This window comes from Tamandua tetradactyla, chromosome 14, assembly GCF_023851605.1.
Source record: "Tamandua tetradactyla isolate mTamTet1 chromosome 14, mTamTet1.pri, whole genome shotgun sequence".
Taxonomy (NCBI): domain Eukaryota; kingdom Metazoa; phylum Chordata; class Mammalia; order Pilosa; family Myrmecophagidae; genus Tamandua; species Tamandua tetradactyla.
Window position 1 is genome coordinate 79045159 of NC_135340.1, and position 13313 is coordinate 79058471.

Here is a 13313-nt window from a genome sequence, read left to right on the forward strand (position 1 = left end):
CAAAGTGCCAGAGATGGATTGTGCTTTCAGGATCCACCCTCTCAATCAGTTAGTTATTGCCTGCTTGGGGGCTCCAGGACCCTCTACGGCCACGCGTTCCCTCTGGCTGTATGTTTGCTTTGTTATGAGCACGAGCACCAACTGGCCTGTAGCCAGCTTTTGTGCTCACCTAAAATGTTGTTACACTCTGAGTAACTTTACCATCCATGTATTTCTCTTATGTGTCTTTAGAACGTCATCTCCTTTATGACCTTTGTGAAATATGTCAGAAAGGACTTTAAAGACATCCCTTATTGTGCCCAGCTTTCCATTTCTCATGTGAGGAAACTGAAGCCCAATGAGTCTTAAATGATTCTGAACTCACTTTGGGACCGAGATGCAATCTAAAATTAAAACCAGGATGTCTGACTCTGCATGCACCAGCAACAGTGTGCTACCTGTCACCACGGTTATCCTCCTCCTTATGCATTTGACATGTTCTTCACCCACAGATTCTTCAGAAGCCAACCCCAGAACTCAAGCACCAGTTGGCTGCTTTCTCCAAGCGCGTCGCAGGGGCTGTGACTGAGCTCATCCAGGCAGCAGAGGCCATGAAAGGTAGGTTGAGTTCTCTCCCGTTTTCTTGGACTGGGCAGCAGAGCTTGCCCTGCCCCACACAGGGCTAGTTCAGTGAACAGAGCAGAGAAAAAGCCCAGGCCAACACAGGCCCTTTCTAGACAAATGCAGTCAGGAGTATACCGAGTCAATTTTTAAAACAAATGGGTATAGAGTTTGATTTAAAAAGTAACCTCCCTGAAGCAAATCTCTCCAGTCTTTGTCTTAAATAGTTAATTGGTCTAAACAGTCTAGAATTGTTCACTCTCTTTATAAGACTCTCGCCAATTTGCATCTGCATTTTCATTCATCAGAATATTCTCATACAAATAATACCCTCATGCTTAGAAAATGGGGCTTTCTGAGAACATTATTTGTCCCCTTCTTCATGGTTACATAGAAGCAGTCAGTTCATCTGGGAAAAGTTTTCTCACAAATTATCCTTTCTTTGAATTGAAGTGAGTGGCTATTCCTCATGGATTCTCAGGGGGAAGAGAATAGCCGATACCTGTGGTCAGCACTTACATTCACAGACTTTAAATTGGAAATCTGAGTAAGGCTCAAGATGACCTTGGTCCATGAGGCTTGATTTTCAAAGCTATTACTGATGACTGCCCCTGGGGAATGACTGTACAGACAGCTGATCTAGTAAACCAGGATCCTACAGCCCCTGCCTCCAGCGGACCTTTGTGAGCGCTAGACTGAAGGTCCCTTAGGACCATGCCAGTAGGGGGCTCATGGAACCTTCCTGCATGTACATCCACATATTGTTCTTAATTAAGCCAGTGCCCTGAGGTTTGCAGCTACCAAGAATGACTCTTTTGACTGATTTTAGGAACTGAGTGGGTGGATCCAGAAGACCCAACCGTCATTGCAGAAACAGAATTACTGGGGGCTGCAGCGTCCATTGAGGCTGCTGCTAAGAAGTTAGAGCAGCTGAAACCAAGAGCAAAACCAAAAGTGAGTTTCAATTTGTGGTGCTTGTCTGATGTGAATAGGTTTTCTAGTGAATGGCTATGAAATGGGCTAGGTGTGCTACAGTGAGCCTGTCCTCTGCCCTCCAGGTGATTAGAGAAGCAAGATGCCAACCTGCTCTAACTGTCCACTGCCTTTTTACAGGGTATGGAAAAAGCAAGTGATTCTTTCAATCCAGAAAAATACCTTTGGATATCCAGAGGAAGAATCGGGGCATTTACAATCTTGATTTAGTTTCATTATATGAAGCAGGTATTGGATGCTTCCTTTAGCAAGTCCCTCTTACCTGAATATGAGGTTGTCGTCCTCCAATTTTCTGGGTTCCATTGTGCTTTTTAAAAATAAATAGCGATGCTGAGTCTCTCTTTTCTTAAAATCGATAGAGGATTAGGCGAATCTCCAAAATATACCCATTAACAGACTTTTCCAGTATATGATAGAAACTGTGGATGGCTAGAGTGGTTTTTATTTTCCATTTACATTTGTCATCTAGATAATTTTTAGAACTTAACATCTCAAATGTGTATGTGTTAAGAGAAACAGCCATTTCAAGGAAAGAGATGCTTTTAAATAGGGTGGTCGGGAAGGCAATTACTCAACGGAAGGTCTGTAAGCTAGTGCTGCAGATCAAGCCCAGCCCTGTTGAGAAGCAGTGACACACACACACACACACACCCTCCCTCATGTCTGTCTTCAGCATGAAGATGATGCAACCAGAGGCCTGATGGGTATGAAATGGGCATAATGATAGATAATGAGTTGATGAAGCTTGGGAACATCCTTGGAACCATTGAATTCTTACACCCCATCACGTACTAGTTGCACAAGCATTGATAAAGCCATTTTAAAAATTAATTTCTCATCAAGATGAAACTTCTAAGTCTGGCTTCTGATTTCTGGGTTTGCCAGGGTTCTCGCTGCTGGCCTCTAGTTCTAGTCCGAGGGTCCTGGGTTGTCTGAGGTTGTCCCAGTTTTTCTTACAAGCCTAAGAGCAAAGTGTGAGTAGAGAGGAAAGTCCATTTCCTTGTTGTCTTTGTTTCTGCTGAGTAAATCAGGTTAATCATGAATGAAAAGTGTACCTTCAACTTAAAAGGCAATCCTTAACTAAGACATAGATGTTTGGTGCTTAATTTGTTTTTCCTTTCCTATATGTGCTTTCTCACAAGTGGCCTGTCTCGCGAAAGAGTCTGTTTACTAATGCCTAAGCCATATCAGCTGATGCTTTCATTCTCCTGGAGAATTCACCTGGTAAAAATGTTAGTCCCTTACAATATCCCAAGAACTCCTGCTCTAATCCCTTTCCATTTGCCCTTTGGCAGGGTCCTTCTGAGCTGTTGTCTATCTCTGAATCCTGCTTTCCCTCTGTCCAGCCATTTATTAATTGGCTGGATTCTTGACCTTAAAAACAAAGTTATTAGGGTTGTTGCTATAATAGTTGAATGAGGAAATATAAGAATACATGCCTGGCATATAGTAAGACTCAGTAAAAAACCATAACTGTGTCACCATTCTTGCCATTACCATTAGCATCATAGAAAATATGCTGTTGTAGACTTTTGTCTACCCCTTCCGGGGAGAAGACTGGAAATAAAAATTACTCCATAGGCCCCTGAACTGATGTCCTTAACAGAAATTAAAAATGAAATGAAAACAAGCAAAAAACCCATAACTCACATTTATTGAATGCCATATACGTGCCCAGCAGTCTTCTCGGTGCTTTACTCGGATTAACTCACCTGGCCCTTAGAGCACGTCAGTGAGGCAGGCCCTGTTCTCATCCACACTTTACAGATGCAGAATCGGAGGCCCTGAGAGGTGAATCGCCTTGCCAGGGTCAGTTCACTGTGACTGAGCGGGGAGGAGCGCATATGCCCACCCAGCACTGGAGAAGGCTGGTGCAGTCCCATAGGGGAAGCTTGTGGTTTGCCTACGTCCTTTGAGCCATTAATCCCTCCTCTGGGAGTCTGTCCATAGGAAGAAAGTTCTGTGTGTGAGAGGGATGTTGCTGACAGCCCTGTTTGTAGTAGTGAGATGTTGTATGTGACCTTGGTGTCTCCTTAAAGGAATGCTGTGCAGCCATTAAAAATAATGATTCAAAGGACTGTGCCGCATGAAAAAGATGCATTTAGTCTAATGTAAAGTTAAAAATAAAACCAAGATGCAGAATTATATACTCATTATGAATACAGCTCTTTAAAAAACACTTGCATGTGAAGGAGGCAGGTGAGGGATGCACAAGAATGATCATAGAATTGCGGTGATGCAGGGACAGGGTTCTGTGTTTTGAATTTTATTAAACAAGTGTTTTAAGAAAAACAGCACTAAGGAAATTAGTGATGACTGCTGAAACATCCAGAAAGCATCCCTACGTTATTTCAGGATCATCTAGATTTTTATTTACAGTGGAGGTTTTTACAGGAAAGCCAAAGGATCCTTCAGGGCTGAGTTGACACTTTCCACTGGGGGTACCTCCTGCAGGCCAGTCCCGCCTTTATATTAGGAAGGATGTGAGGTGCTTCTAGATTATCTTTAGGATTCTCTGAAGCCTTTCTCTGCCCATTGGCCAGAGGCTCCTGCCACATGGATTATGTTATCTAAAACCCCTTGTTGGGTGGGCCACGTTGGCTCAGCAGGCAAGGACGCTTGCCTGCCATGCCAGAGGACCCGGGTTCGATTCCTGGTGCCTGTCCATGTAAAAAATAAATAAATAAAAAAATAATAATAAACCCCTTGTTGAAGAAACCATCAACCCAAACCCCAGGTTTTGTGCCTGTCTGGAAGTGCTGTCCACTGGAAACAAATAAGGAATTTGTTTCCATGTAAGAAGAAAACAGAAATTCCCAGTGCGACACAGTAATTCAGCCGGTCTTTTAGGTTAGTTGCTTCTCTCCACCCTCTCCCATGACTTAAAAAAATGATAATAATAAAAAATAAAGCATCTTCAGAATATTGGAATGAATATTGTTATCATGTCTCTATCCCTGTAACTTTATCCCACCCCACCCCCAGCCTCAGTAAGAAGTGAATATGCCTGCCTTCCATAACTGGGGAGCATTTGCACTGCTTTGAGGAATAATTTGGGGGTGGGACAATGTTTTTGTTTAAATTGTGGTGCTCACCGCACTCTCAGGTTGTCTGTTTAAAGAGTGAAATGGTTCGTGGTTTATGAAGATAATTCCTAGCATATTCCCACCTCAGGCCCTTAAAATTTTAGCATCTCTTTTTGCCTGAAATCTCCCAGAGATGAATAAGAACAGATTTGCACCACTGAATTCACTTTTTGTTTGGGAAGATGGTATAATGGCAAAATGAGAATGTCTGTGAGCTCCAGTGCATGTACTGACAATATCCCGAATAGCGTGTCTCACACTTCCAGGCAGACCTGTGCCTCCAAAGACAGGTAACGGAGTCGCTGCGGTGGGTGGCCACCCCTGCAGCTGTAGCCTTCAGTACTCTGTCTATTCTCGAACTCAGTCAAACTTGGATGCCTTTTCTGCAGGCCTCTGTGTGATATGTTTGATATATTAGGTTGTTATTTAATCCAACTATATATCAAACATATTCCTACAGTGTCTTGCCCTGTCTCCGGGGGTTCCTAATATAGTTTATAAGGCAACAGGAGAGAATATGTTAAAATCACAAGTAGACTTAGAAGACAAAGTGCAGAGTGCTTGATATATTTCATTATGTTTTATATTCCATTTCTCATTTTAGTATTTGAGACCTCTATCAATACTCACTAGATTATTTCCTATAGAAACAAATCACAATTATTAATGTGTTCTAGGGCTTGAGATGTTATATACAGCTTAGTTGTATGCAGTGGTGAGTCCCTAAGAATATACCTGGGGAGTAGGGGATGTGGCTTGGAAGGTTCCAGTCCATGCTTATGACATGGGATAAAAGTCAGGTTTACAGCCTCCGAACACATCTCAATTTATATTTTGTTTTCATTTTGGTTCCTTTTAACCTGATCTACTATTTAGTAATTAGTAATTTTCATAATCAGGATTCCAGCTAAAATTCAAGGAGCACAAATCTTCAACAACTTTCCTTTCCACTCCTAGTAACAAAGTTCATAAACCCAATTGCACGTATAAACCACCAGCCATGTGGATGGCAGATCACTGGACTTGGTGCAAACCTTGGTTAGGGCTAAATACATCTGATAAAGATCATGTAATGTAGACTACATGCTGTCTGTTGAATTTCCTGTTACGAGCTAACTTGTCAGCAGAGGTTGATAATATTTGGAATAAGCCAACAATCACAGTCATTCCGTAGCCTAATTGGCTGCAGCAGGAAATTTGGGATAGCTGTGTAGAAAATATTTTTCCTGATATTTAACAATCTTCTTTGGATGGTCTTAACCCCTTCCTCTTAGCAGAGCCTGTGAAATTCATTCCGAACCCTCTCAACAGAAGACTTTGTGAACACTGCTTTCTGGAAGGAGAACGACTTTGCTAATAGCTAGGTTTTTGGAGGAGAAAAGCTGTCTTTTAAAGGGCTCTCCTGAGTTTATATATTATATATCCATCAGCATCCCTCCATAGGGAGTTTGCTTTCACTCGGGCACAGAGGTGGTGAGCCAGCGTTCCTAATGGCTGCTCCTGAAAGCCTCTCGGACGTGTCTAGCAGTCGGTGTCCTACTTGCTTACAGGGGATGCATAGTCCCAGGGTCCTGGGCAGCTGTAGCACAGAAGTGATGGCACAGGAGAAGGAGAAGATTTGGGGCCCTGGCTTCCTGAGGTATAAAGTGGAACATGTCCCTGGGATCATTTTCCACTGAGAAGTGGTCTGTGTGTGTCACCAGGGGCTCTCTCAGACTCAGACTGATTTTGGGGTGGCCAAAGTTAAGCCCACCTTCACGCTGCTGGAGAACATCATTTCTGGTTTGGCATCCAGTTAAAGTTATTTGACCAAAATGACACATGACCTTCAGATGCCGCCCATCTGTTTAAATTGATGTGCTTTTCTTGTTTCTTTTGGTAATTTTGTTGACCAGCATGCTGTCTCTATTGATTAAGGTGGAAATGGGAAAAGGCAACTGCGTTCAGTGAGGAGGAAGAGCTGAAGAGCATTTTCTGTGCGGTTCAGCTGCAGACTTTGAGCTCAACCAACATTAGTTGATATCAGTCCCAAAGATGTAGAGGGCGTGCAAAGCACAAGTGTGCTGGGAACTCGGCCAACACGTTACCACATGGCTCTCATCAGTGTAGAATAGCTCCTCAGAAGCATATAGGATTTGCATTGAAGGGGCTTAAGGTGCAGCACATTTCCCTAATTAAACCTTTGAAAGAATTCTGTTCTCTCTTCTTTGTCCACACTTCCTGTATAGACGTTCACATGCCTGGTTTTTTTTTTAAGAGAGCATAACAAATCTAAAATCTTTAAGGATTTTCTATCAAGCAGAAATAGTGATTAAAAGATAATTTCAGTGGTATTTTCATTTTAGGAAAAATAAAAGCAATAAAACAGTGGATACCAAAGGTAAACCACTCCCAAAATACTAATCATGCACACTTGGTTCTTTTCCAATGTCTGTTACGTGAACTTGCATTTATTCCCCATCTGGAGGCAGAAAGTAGCCCTCCCGATATCTAGATGTAATCGTCTGTGCTCGCTCTCTCTGTCACACACTTTGTCCGTTTGTGGTCTCCCCGGAGCCTTCCCTGAGCACGGGCCAGCCTGCGGGTGACCAGGCCTGTTGCCTGGGTTCTGGACTCTTGGCAGAAGAGCAGTTCCAGCTGTTCTGGGAGATTTTGCTTTTATTGGAACTAGTAACATTGATGGTCCTAAAGCCAAGCCTGCCTGTGGGTCCTCCAAAAGAGAGGACTGATCTGGCTTTTGAATAGTTTGAGTCTTAGCCTGCAGGCTAAGGTCTCCCTTGAGGCTCCTCTCAGTTCATTACCGGGAGCAAACTGTTAGCAGCCAAACTCACTGCTGAGAAAGGAGCAACGTGGGTCCCTGTTCCACTCAGGCTTCCAGCTGCAGAAAACGCCTCACTCTCACTTGTGTTAGGAGAGTTGAAGGAGCTGGGCTGCTTTCTCCCCCAAGGACATTTCAATTACATGTAAAATATTCACACTTACTAAAAGTGTGCTTATGTCCAAAACATTTTTCTTTCAGTTCCTAATGTGATATGACCCGTTTTAAGTAGCAAGCATTCTGCAAGACTTTTAGTAATACAGAGCAAAGCATATTCCTAACTAGAAAGATGGTACTGTGAGTTCTTTGGCTGATGTAGCCAGTGTGAGAAAAGCGATGGTTTTGGTCAGCCATCAGCAAGGCTGTCTCTCCAAGGACGGGGGTGGGCATGGGGTGGGGGGGGGGTGCAGAAATCAGGGCATTAGCCATTTGGCCATCTCCACCTCCTGTGGGTGCCATGGACTCCTTCACCTGCACATTCATGGGGAGAAGGGACTGGCAGGGTGCAGGAGCACAATTCACAAAGGAAAGGCTGAGAAGAAGGGCCTTGGGAGGAAAAAATCTTCAACCGCCCGGCACAGGCCCGGGGCGTGCAGGGAAAGAGCTGGGGGAGAGCGGGTAGGCCGGTAGAGGTGCTGCAGGAAGGAGGCAGAGCCCCTCTGAGAAGGAAGCCAGGATAAAAATGTAGTCCTTGTTTATTTCAGTTGCTACTTTCTAAGAAAGATTTAATCCGGCACCATAACATGTCTGAGGTTAAGTACCAGGAGAGCCGACTTGCTCCTAACGTTATGAACTGAAAACAGATTAAGTGACCCTGGAGAAGGGGCAGTGAAGACCCCAGGTCAGAAGGTACAGACAGACTGGACCCTGGGCTGCCCACCCCCTGTCCGGTGTTGAGAGAAAAGCAGGAAGCTTGGTCTGTCTGTGCCCTGTGTTATTTAACCCACCTTCATTTATCTTTTTTTAATACCATTATTTATTTAACCTTTTCAGTAAACTGTTTGAAATTAAGTTGGTCTTTTTTTTTTGAGAGAGAGAGAAGTTGTAGATTTATAGAAAAGTCATACAGAAAATACAGAGTTCCCTTATACTACCCTACTAATAACACCTTACGCTGGTCTCGTGCATTTGTTAAATTGATAAAAGCAGATGTTTGTAATTATTCTATTAACCATAGTCCATGTTTTAACTTGGGTTCACTGTTTGTGTTCTGCAGTTCCGTGAATTTTTTAAAAAGTTTTATTCTAGTAACATATATAACCTAGAATTTCACTCTTCTACCCACATTCAAACATGCATCTCAGAGCTGTGAATTACGTGCACAATGCCCCACTACTGTCACCAGTACCCAGTACCAAAACTCTTCCATCATGTATTTTCTTTGTGGTGTTAAAATTTAACAACTTCATATATAACAGTCATTTTTATTTGTAGTTTTCTGTCTATAAGTCCTTTATGTCTTAGTTAAATTTGCTCCTAGATATTTGATTTTTTGTTGTTGCTATTGTAAATGGGATTTTTTTTTCTTGATTCCCCTCTCAGATTGCTCATTATTAGTGTATAGCAACACTACTGATTTTTTGGGTGTTGATCTTTTGTGTCCCGCCACTTTGCTGAATTTGTTTATTAGCGCTAGTAACTTTGTTGTGGATGTTTTGGGACTTTCTATATATAGACTCATGTCCTCTGCAAATAGTGAAAGTTTTATGTCTTCCTTTCCAGTTTGGATGCCTTTTATTTCTTTTTCTTGCCTAGCTGCTCTGGCTAGAACTGTTAGCAGAATATTGAATATTAGTGGTGACAGAGAACACCCTTGTCTTGTTAGAGGAAAACCTCTCAATCTTTCACTGTTGAGTATGATTTTAGCTGTGGGTTTTTCATATATGCCCTTTAGCAGGTTGAGGAAGTTTCCTTCTATTCTTGTTTTTCTAAGTGGTTTTTTTTTTTTTTTTTTTTGGCATAGGTAGGCACCAGGAATTGAACCCGGGTCTCTGACATGGCAGGCGAGAACTCTGCCTGCTGAGTCACCATGGCCTGCCCTCTAAGTGTTTTGAACAAGAAAGGATGCTGGATTTTGTCAGATGCCTTTTCTGCATGAATTGAGATGATCATGTGGTTTTTTTTCCCTTTGTTTTGTTGATGTGATATGTTACCTTAACTGATTTTCTTATGTTGAATCACCCTTGCTTACCTGGAATAAAACCTGCTTGGTCATGGTATTTAATTATTTTAATGTGCTGTTGGATTGGATTTACAAGTATTTTGTTGAGGATTTCTGCATCTATATTCATTAAAGAAATTGGTCTGTAATATTCTTTTCTGGTAATATCTTTATCTGGTATTACAGGGATGTTGGACTCAGAATGAGTTAGTGTTCCCTCCTCTTTTATTTATTTATGTTTGGGGAAGAGTTTTTGCTGAACTGGTATTAATCCTTCTTGAAATGACGGGTAGAATTCACCTGTGAAGCCAGCCATCTGGTCCTGGGCTCTTCTTTGATGGGATATTTTTAATGACTGATTCAATCTCTTTGGTTATGCTTGGTTGGTCATGGTCTTCTATTTCTTCTAGAGTCAGTTTAGGCTGTTCTTGTGTTTCTAGGAATTTATTTCATGTCCGTTGTCAAATTTTTTAGCATATGGTTGTTCCGTATCCTCTTATGATCCTTTTTGTTTCTGTGGGGTCCTTAGTAATGTCCCCCCTCTCATTTCTGATTTTATTTATCAGCATCTTACCTCCTTTCATCTGTCAGTCTAGTTAAAGGTTTGTCAATTTTATTAATCTTTTCAAAAAACTAACTTTTGGGTTTCTTAAATTCTATTTTTTTTCTCAAATATCATTTATTTCTGCTCTAATGTTTTTTTGTTGTTTGTTTCTTTGTTTTTCCTTTCCTTTTGCTTGCTTTGGGATTAGTTTGCTGTTCTTTTTCTAGTTCCTCCAAATGTGCAGTTAAATCTTTGATTTAAATCTTGGATTTCACTCCTTCTCCTTTTTTAATGCAGACATTAGGGATATAAACTTTCCTCTCAGCACTGCCTTCCCTACATCCCATAAGTTTTGATATGTTTTGTCCTCATTTTCATTTGTCTCAAGGTATTTACTGAATTCTCTTGCAATTTCTTCTTTGACCCACTTACTGTTTGAGAGTGTGTTCCATAAGTATGTGCACTTTCCAGTCCTCTACTTGTTGATTTCCAGCTTCATTCCATTATGATCAGAGAAAGAGCTTTGTATAATTTCAGTTTTCTAAAATTTATTGAGATCTGTTTTGCAACACAGCATGTTCTCTATCCTGTAGAATGGTCTGTGAGCACTTGAGAAGAATGTATGCCCTGCAGCTTTGGGGACATGGTTCTGTATGTCTCTGAGGTCTAGTTTATTTATCAGATTACTCAAGTTCTCTCTTTCCTTGTTGATTCTCTGTCTAGATGTTCTGTCTATTGATGTGAGCAGTATATTGAAGTCTCCAAATATTATTGTAGATTTCTCCCTTCAGTTTTGCTAGTGTTTGCCTCAGGTATTTTGGGGCACCCTGGTTAGGTGCATTAATATTTATGATTACTATTTCTTCTTCGTGCCTTCCCCTTTTATTAATATATAATGTCCTTCTTTGTCTCTTAGAGTAGCTTTACATTTAAAGTCTATTTTGTCCAAAATTAGTATAGCTACCCCAGCTTTTTTTCAATACTGCTTGCATGGAGTATCTTTTTCATTTCGGCCTTTCATTTTCAACCTGTATGTATCTTTGGGTCTTAGGTGAGTCTCTTGTAGGTAGCATTTAGATGGCGTATATATTTTTTACCCATTCTGTTGGTCTGTATCCTTTGATTGGTGAGTTTAATCCATTAACATTCATTGTTATTACTCTAATGGCAGTAATTTCTTCAGCCATTTTATCCTTTGGCTTTTATATGTCATATCTTATTTTTGTCTCTCTTTTTACCCTTTTAGTTACCTTTACTGTTACTCTTCATTTCTACATTCTCCTCCTAGCCTCTCTCTCCTGTTTTTTCCTTTCAGCCTGCAGGATTCCCTGTAGCATTTCTTGTAGGGCAGGTCTCTTGTTAACAAACTCTCTCAGTTCCTGCCTATCTGTAAATATCTTAAACTCCCCCTTATTTTTGAAGGATAGTTTTGCCAGTAGAGAATTCTTAGCTGGCAGTTTTTCTTTTTCAGTATCTGTTTTAGTTTGTAATCTGTCAGAATGCAATATACCAGAAATGGAATGAGTTTTAAGAAGGAATTTATTAAGTTGTAAATGTATAGTTCTAAGGCCGTGAAAACATCCAAATTAAGGCACCAGCAAGAGGTTCCCTTCATTCAAGTAAGGCTGATGCTGTCCAGAACGGCTCTGTCAGCTGAGAAGTCATATGGCTGGTGTCTGCTGGGGTCTCTGGGTTCCGGACACTTCTCTTAGCTGGGAAGGCACCCAGCAATGCATGCCAGCCTTCTCCCCTCATTTCATAAGACTTCCCCAGGGGCACCCTCCCTCTGTCTCCAAAGATCTCTGGCTTTGTGGGCTCTGGGTTGGCTCCAAAGTGTCCCCCAAAATGGTTCCCTCTAAAGGGCTCCAGTAAGCAACCCCACCTTGAATGGACATCTCCATGGAAACCATCTAATCAAAAGTTACTACACACAATTGGGTGGGTCACATCTCCATGGAAACAATGAAAAAGATCCCACCCAGCAACATTGAATGAGGATTAAAGGGCATGGCTTTTCTGGGGTACAAACAGCTTCAAAATGGCACAGTATCTTTTTTTTTTTAAACATAACATACAAAAACGAACATTCTTACCATATGATCATTCCATTCTTGGTATATAATCAATAATTCACTATTACATCACATAGTTGTATATTCATCACCATGATCATTTCTTAGAATATTTGCATCAATTAGAAGAGATAAAAAGAAAAAAAATTAAAAACCCATACATACCATACCCCTTACCCCCTCCCTTGTTGATTGCTCATATTTCCATCTACCCAATATATTTTAGCCTTTGTTTCCCCTATTTTTTTCTATATGCCTTATCACTCCCTTTCATTGATCACTAGCATTTCAATCTACTAAATTTATTTTAACATTTGTTCCCCCTATTATTTATTTATTTTTAATTCCTATGTTTTACTCATCTGTCCATACCATATATAAAAGGAGCACCAGACACAAGGTTTTCACAGCCACACAGTCACATTGTGAAAGCTTTATCATTATACAATCATCTTCAAGAAACATGGCTACTGGACACAGCTCTACATTTTCAGGCATTTCCCTCCAGCCTCTTCAATATACCTTAACTAAAAAGGTGATATCTATATAACATGTAAGAATAACCTCCAGGATAACTTCTCGACTCTGTTTAAGATCTCTCAGCCATTGACGCTTTATTTTGTCTCATTTCTCTCTCACCCCTTTTGGTCGAGAAGGCTTGCTCAATCCCTTGGTGCTGAGTCCCAGCTCATTCTAGGATTTCTGTCCCATGTTGCCAGGAAGGTTTACACCCCTGGAGTCATGTCCCATATAGAGAGAGGGAGGGCAGTGAGTTTACTTGTTGTGTTGGCTGAGAGAGAGAGGCCACATCTGAGCAACAAAAGAGGTTCTCTGGGAGTGACTCTTAGGCCTAGTTTTAAGTAGGCTTAGCCTATCCTTTGCAGGGATAAGTTTCATATGAACAAACCCCAAGATTGAGGGCTAAGCCTATTGCTTTGGTTGTCCCCACTGCTTGTGAGAATATCAGGAATTCTCCACATGGGGAAGTTGAATTTTCCCCCTTTCTTGTCACTCCCCCAAGGGAACTTTGCAAACACTT

General features: G+C 41.3%; 1 protein-coding gene across 11 annotated transcripts in view; it reads left to right on the forward strand.

Moving 5' to 3' along the window:
- TLN2 (talin 2) overlaps positions 1-13313 on the forward strand; it is a 491250-nt gene that overhangs the window by 458926 nt on the left and 19011 nt on the right. For all 11 annotated transcript variants that reach the window (XM_077128095.1, XM_077128103.1, XM_077128097.1 and 8 more), the window contains 2 exons: positions 492-597; positions 1430-1554. In XM_077128095.1, the coding sequence (XP_076984210.1) occupies positions 492-597; positions 1430-1554 (231 nt within the window). The remainder of the gene's footprint in view (positions 1-491; positions 598-1429; positions 1555-13313) is intronic.